Raw genomic sequence first — 6,908 nt, 5'->3', positions numbered from 1 at the left:
GGCCCGCCTCCAGGCTTTGGGTATTATGGGGGTTGCCAGGTTGGTGTGAGCCCCAACTCGCTTTCATTGTACATATTAAGTATTGGCAGGAACTGTTCGCACAGGACGGGTCAGCAATTCCTTTGGCACACTGAGAAGTAGCCCTGCTCCCCACGCAAAGACAGTGCGGCAGCCTTAGCAAAAAAAGAAGAGAGAGGCCCCTGCCTGGTTTGGGCCCTCCCCAAAACCCTGCAAAAAGCCTGCAATGAAGTGACGCACGCGGAGGCAAGCAAAGTCAACCCAAAGGCATTGTCCAGCCGCCCTCCAGGCTAGGCGGTGGCGGCTGGAGAGTCCGTCGAGGCTGCGCTTTGAAATCCCGGACGCTGCCGCCGCCTCCACTGTTCCCCGCCCCGCCCTACATACAGCCTTAAGCAACGAGCTCGAAACGGTTGCATTTGGCGATCGCCCTATAAGAGCGCGGCGTGCGACCATGCGGAGGAGGAAGGCAGAAGTCCTCCGGTGCCCGCAGCCGCCTCCACCTCGCTCTGCTGCCGCCGCTCCCCTCCCCGCCCCGCCGGCAGGAGTCACGTGGAGGGCTGGCTCTTTCCCGCCGCCTCTGGGCTCAGCGGCAGCAACAGGGGAGAGCCCGGCTGGGCGCCCAGCGGCGCTGCTGTTTCAAAGTCAGTTCCGCCTCTCCCGCCAGGGAGTTCCTCCAACCCCGGGATCAGCATCAGTTTCAAATCTCCGTGCGCCAGGCGAAGGTGGCCCCCGCGTGCGCGGCTGCCCGCCTGTGAAAGCAGCGGAGTCTCCTCGCGGACAAGAGCGGCTTGCGAGGCGGGACGCTTCGCCATTGATTCTGTCCCCCCGCCCGCCGCGCTCCGCTCGCATTATTAAGGCTGCCTTCCGTGGATGGAATCGCTAGCGAGCATCATGAAATAGTATGTGCGGGGGCTATCGTGAAGTAGTGGCTCCTTCTTACGAGTATGCTTGATGCCTGACAAGACGGGGCTGCAGCAGTAGTTGGCTGCCTTCTTGAATGAAACTCCTGAGGGGAGAGAAAAAGAGAGACAGAAGATTCCCGCAAGCACTTCTTTCTGTGCGCCAACTTTTCAGCTCAGCCTCCCAGAGTTGGCCAAGAAATGGATGACGAAGGCATTGATCTTCACAGAATCCCCCGCGAGTCGTGTAAGTGTCGTGTAGTTGTAATGGGAAGGAAGGATGGATGCACAGGACATTTAGCGCTTGGACTTCAGGGGTGGCATTATTAGTCCAAAACGTCTTCCTTCTCCTTTAGTCATTCTTCCTGGGTAACAAGTTATTAAAGCCCTCCTCCCATCAAACATAAAAGGCCTTAATCATAAATGGGAAATGATGGTGCTGTTGAAAAGGATAAGAATTACTTCATAATCGTAACGGTCCGGCTAGGATACAAGCACCAGTTTTCTTTAAAATAAATGTAAGAAACCTGATATAGTAATTCAGAGTTCATATTTATTAATCCAGGAGCAGTTTTGAAACCATTGTTTCTATCATACTTCATATGGAACAATGTTTTCATAGGTATGTGTTCTTATGCATGCAGGTATGTGGATATATATGCCACACGCAGATTAATGTTAAAATTACAAAGAGAAATTATAGTTAATGTTATAATTGGCTATATGACATGGACTTATCTGTCTTGGTTCTACTCATCTGGTATTGCCACAGTATTGACTTTTCTTATTATCACAGAGTTCAATTCTTAGTGTTTCAGGTATTGTTTAATGTTTAGGGAGTTGTGTTCCAACTTTCTTTCAACTTTACTTCCTTAAATGTGTGTGCAACATAATTAACAACAGAGGTTGGACAGCGGTTTTTATTGATGACACCATGCATGCATATGATACCCAGTATAATCTAGGTTGGTAATTTGTTAAAGATGTAAATGCCATAACAATTTCATAAACCAAATAAGAATGCAAAGTATTTAAAATTTAGCAAAATGAGTCAGTTCTTTGCCTGTGAAGTGGCTAGATGTTAAAAGCAGGAGAGCTTGGAAAAGAGAGACTGGAAGTTGCTCTAAGTTCCCTTTAGAAAGAGTTCCATTTGGCACATCTGAAACATATATGTTTTTAATGTGCATGTTTGTGCGTATTTTCTATACATATTCTCATGGCTGGACAACAAATGACATAACCAGTGTCTGTTGTGTGGTTCCATTTTCCTTCTACTTTCAAGGGTGTTAACAGAACTGAGCTGTTAAGCTGGGACATGCTGAAACGCAGGGCTGTCCAGCTGAACTGTATACAAATGAAGTAAATTTAGAATGGCACAGTTTATAAATTCCATGCTTTGTAATCAAGATACCAAATCTGACTGTTTGCTTCTAAGAATAGTCCAGGGAGCCCTATTCTTTACTCCCTTCGTTAAAGTTCCCATGAAGTACCACTATCCCAAAGCTGCTTATTAAACTGGACGTCAGCCCATGTCTAAAAGTAACACTGTATGCTCATCAAATCTCTCACCAGCCACAGTGTCTCATTCTGGGGCACGGGAGACGAGGGACACTTAGGAAAATTAGCCTGATATGGATCAGCTGTGTTTTACACCAAAATATTGCTCCTTTTCTGGATATTGTATTCTCTGCAAGCTTCTCATGATCCGTATAAAAAAGGGGGGACCACTTCTACCAAAGTTTAATGTGAGGAAAAGCTTTTAAATCAAATAATCTCAGACCAAACACAGGAAATGGGTTATTAGAGGGCATTAATCAATTTGAGGGCTCAGTGTATAAATGTACTGAACAGCAGAGGCATGTTGGAAATTATCCATCAATACATAGTTCTACATAAGAGACTGAGAAACTACTGGAAAACTTCAAGCAAATTAGGAAGAGGAATGCACTTTTTCACTTTTATCTGATAAAATTAAGGGCTAATGTCAGCATACAGCTGCCAATGTGATTTTGATATTTTCCTGTTATTTATATGGGGTATTTATATATCTGCTTATATACCCACAGATCTATAGATCTACAAATAATCAGACCAGCCATGTGTTGTGCACATCCCTCACATTTATTTCAGTATCAAAAAGGCTCTACAAATTGTCATTTCTTCCACTGTGCACTAGATATTCAAAGTTAAAACCACACACACAACTACGCAGTTCTAGTTAATTTGTAGAACATACTGCCATGGGAAGTTAAATATAATATATGTGCATTTTAAAAGGACTGGCATATTCCTTCAGGATAGTTCTATATCGTTGGCTATTTGCCAGTATCATGACATGCATGCTCATTAGTGGAGAGTCCTTAAATCTTAGACTACTAGATGTCAAGTCCATTTTAAATAACAGACACAGTTTATTCACTTCTGGACTGTACTTTTTCTGAACACTCAGAGTAGACAGAAGACTAAATATGTGGCTAGGCTGGACCACTACTCTGATTTTCTTTATGATTTGCTCTTTATCATAGAGAGATTCTAAATAATATTTTGTGATTACCTCAGTGCTTTAATTACAGAGGGGCCTTTGACTGCTTAGTTTTTATTTATTTATTTATTGCATTTATACCCCGCCTTTCTCCCTCTCGCAAGGAACTCAAGGCGGCTTACATTATCCTCCTCCTCCTCACCGTTGTATCCTCACAACAACAACCCTGTGAGGTAGGTTGGGCTGAGAGTCTGTGACTGGCCCAAAGTCACCCAGTGAGCTTCCATGGCCAAGTGGGGACTAGAACCCAGATCTCCTGGCTCCCAGTCCGTCACTCTCACCACTACACTTGTGATGCATCTCCTTAGCTACTGTTCTTAGAAGGCTACAGGGAAGGCATGGTTAACACTGGGGGTGGTCAAAGGGTAAGCCTTTGTGCTTTTCATTAAGGGACCCCATGCCTTTCCCACCATAATTCGAGCACTGGATTTCCTTCTGTTTTGCCTTCATAACTCATAAACAGAATCCATTCTAAAAGGGATAATTTTTGCTCATCCAAGACTGAGCAAGAATTTAATCCTACTGACAAACCTTGCAACAAACAAATGCCTCTTGGACCATTTTTCTCTGTGCAGGAGACTAAAATAAATAATAACCCCGCCCCTGATTTTGTAGTAAGTCTGTGATTACTTTTGACCGTAGTGAGATTTAACCTCAATACCAGTGGAGGGAAACCTATGGCCCTCAAGGTGTTATTGGACTTCAAAGCCCATCATCCCTGGTCTTCGGCATGCTGGGTGGGACTAATGGAGGCCAGCAACATCTGGAGAGCCACAGGTTCCCCACCCCTGTCTAATACCATCCATATCCTGCCTTGTAGAGAGTCTTATATTCTGAAATATACAGGATTCCTTTCCCCTTTAGGAGCCTTGAACAGGCCAGCATCTAACAGGTGCTGGACTACAGCTCTTTTCCTTTTACTGCAGTCCTGGGATGGGAGAAGTTGCATGTGCTGGAATTTTTCTAAGCTACTTCGATTTTCTAAAGGGACAGAAACGCCCTTTTGAAAACGGTCACTCTGTGCCTCTGAGTCATTGGAATTCTCTTTCATGAGTCTGTGGTTTCACTAAGGGAAAGGGTACATGAGATGACTGCTTGCCTGCTCTGTCATAATCCTTCAAACTCATAGGCATGTTACCCTGCAAGGGAAGCATTACTGATATTTCCAGCACTAGCTTATGTTGATTCCCCTTCTGTTTTCTTGTGAGGCGTGAGCGCGGGTGTGAAGCACCAGTTGGGGGCAGCCCAGAGTCAGCTTTGAAAAGGGTAAGAGTCGATTAAGATAAGGATTAATAAACATGGTTTTGTTTCTAAGGGAACTGCATTGTCTGCCCAGTCAGTATACTGATGTTGTTGTCGCCGCGTGGTAATTCGAAGACAAGTTTATAGCCCCATCAAGTTTGATGGGAAGGGGGGAAATGGGAGCTGCTTGCTTCTCAAACCTACTCACTACTTTCACAGACACACAGTGCTGAACCCGAGAAGCTGGCCAGCTTACAGCAATGTTCGGTAAAGCTGCTAACAAACTGAACCAAACTACCATCATTATGAAAGGCAAGTTATGTGTGGAGGGAGGGCCCATATATTGTACTTGCATGGATGCGGGGACACAATGTTAGGGATGTGAACAGATGTGGCATGTACTGTAATGTTCCCAGGTGCGGCATTTTACTTTTCCCCATTGCAGCCATTCATTTATACTGGAGAAAGTAAAGGGGTACACTCAGGGCACAGTTGAGGCTGATGCTAAGTCTGTTACCTTCCCTTGGAGGATGCAGCCACTGAGAATCAAGCCTGCTCCCATCTGAAAAGCTCCACAGTAGCTTAGTTCTCACTGATGAGGTAAATTTATGTCTGGACTGTAACCACATTAGACTGAAGATGGGGGGATCACATAATGAAATGCTCCTCCATACCAAAAATAGTTATCCCACACATAGAAAACTAGATGTCAGGAAAAGAGGCCTAGCGTCTCCCTGACATGCTAGTTTTCAGTGTGTAGGTGTTTGGTTTTTCAAGCATTCAATCAAATGACTACCTACCTTCAGTCTGATGTGGTACAACCTACCTCAGTTTACCAGCTTGATGAGAACTGGGCCACTGTGTTCTGTTTCTTGGTTGCTCTAGGGTGGGATGGCATGTAAGGAGAACAGGAATGTTGTGAAATGGTAGCATATAAGTAACAACTCAGTTATTCCACAACCATTTTGGCATTCACCCATGTGGTGGGGAATGTTGGGTTGCCCCCAACTATCCACAAGTTGTGGGCTGGATGGCTGTAGAGGGGAGCCTGCTGTATGCACACAGGTTTCCCAAGAGATGAATTTGCCTACAGCAAGCTCCCCTGTACAGATTTCTCACTCCCAGCACATGGCTGCAGGGGGGCAGGACTGGCAAGGGTGTGACGGCCTGATCGGAGAGCACAGGCCTATGCTCCCATAGGGATGTCAGAGAATTCCGCGACAGATCTCGGTGAGGGCGAATGCAAGTGCATTCGGCCCCCCGAAATCCATTGCGGCACGAAGCCCCCGCCTCCCCCAACCCACGAAAGTCGGGCGGCACGAAGCCCCCACCCCACGAAAATAGCGTGAAATGGAGCACTTACCTGCTCCCGTCGGCACCGACTTGCGAATGGCAGCCGCCCTGCGGCCGCCATTTGCTTCCTCTTTCATGCTGTGATAGGCTACATAAATACATACGTAGCCTATCACAGCTAACGCAGGGACGCCTACATAGCCTATCACGGCAGGCTAAAAAAAAAAAACGCGTTCCTTATTTTTGGCCATCTTAGTCTACGTAAATATTTACCAAAATAAATTGGAACGCAATTGGCCAAAATAAATTGGAATGCAAATAGCGTAGCGGGCGCTATATTTACGTAGACTAAGACAGCCAAAAATAAGGAGCGCAAATGGCGGCGGCCGTAGCCGCCGCCATTTGCGTACGCGGGTTTTTGTTTTGTTTTTTAACCCAGAGCCCTCCACAGCCGGAAATCCGGCTGCGGATGGCTCTGGCCTGGGCCTGGCCAGCTCTGCAGAGCCGCTGTGGAGCACAGCCGGCCGGTCAAGGATTCTGGGGGGGGAGGAATGGAGCGCCTCCCCCCCCCCCGTCGAGGGTTCCGGGGGGAGGGACAGAGCACCTCCCCCCCCCACCACGAAGCAGATCCGCGAAACGGTAAGTGACTTTCGTACATCCCTACTCTCCCATGACTGAACACCTGAATGAGGCCCTAGCTTCAGCCACACCCTTGCTGATTGTACTGGGTCATCCACAAATTACTAGAACTGTGAACTTCACACATCAGAGAAAATAATTTAATTATCATTAGCATAATTGTTAATCCTGAAATGCATGATCATTTATCCTCAGGGATAAAGTACATGTTACGTTCAGAGTGTGATTTGCATTTGCATTTTTAAAAAAAAAATTAACAGGAGCCATGGAGTAGT

General features: G+C 46.2%; 1 protein-coding gene across 1 annotated transcript in view; it reads left to right on the top strand.

Annotated features, from left to right (window-relative positions):
* The first annotated feature begins 597 nt into the window (after window positions 1-597).
* ANO1 (anoctamin 1) overlaps window positions 598-6,908 on the top strand; it is a 177,990-nt gene continuing 171,679 nt past the window's right edge. Inside the window, exons 1-2 of the mRNA XM_084852047.1 lie at window positions 598-1,164; window positions 4,921-5,013. Of these exons, the coding sequence (XP_084708173.1) occupies window positions 4,962-5,013 (52 nt within the window). The 5' untranslated portion in view covers window positions 598-1,164; window positions 4,921-4,961. The remainder of the gene's footprint in view (window positions 1,165-4,920; window positions 5,014-6,908) is intronic.

The sequence above is a fragment of the Heloderma suspectum genome, chromosome 1, assembly GCF_057233095.1.
Source record: "Heloderma suspectum isolate Gila_16-S chromosome 1, 16-S_ref, whole genome shotgun sequence".
In the NCBI taxonomy this organism is placed as follows: Eukaryota; Metazoa; Chordata; class Lepidosauria; order Squamata; family Helodermatidae; genus Heloderma; species Heloderma suspectum.
This window is presented reverse-complemented; position numbering and strand designations above follow the sequence as displayed.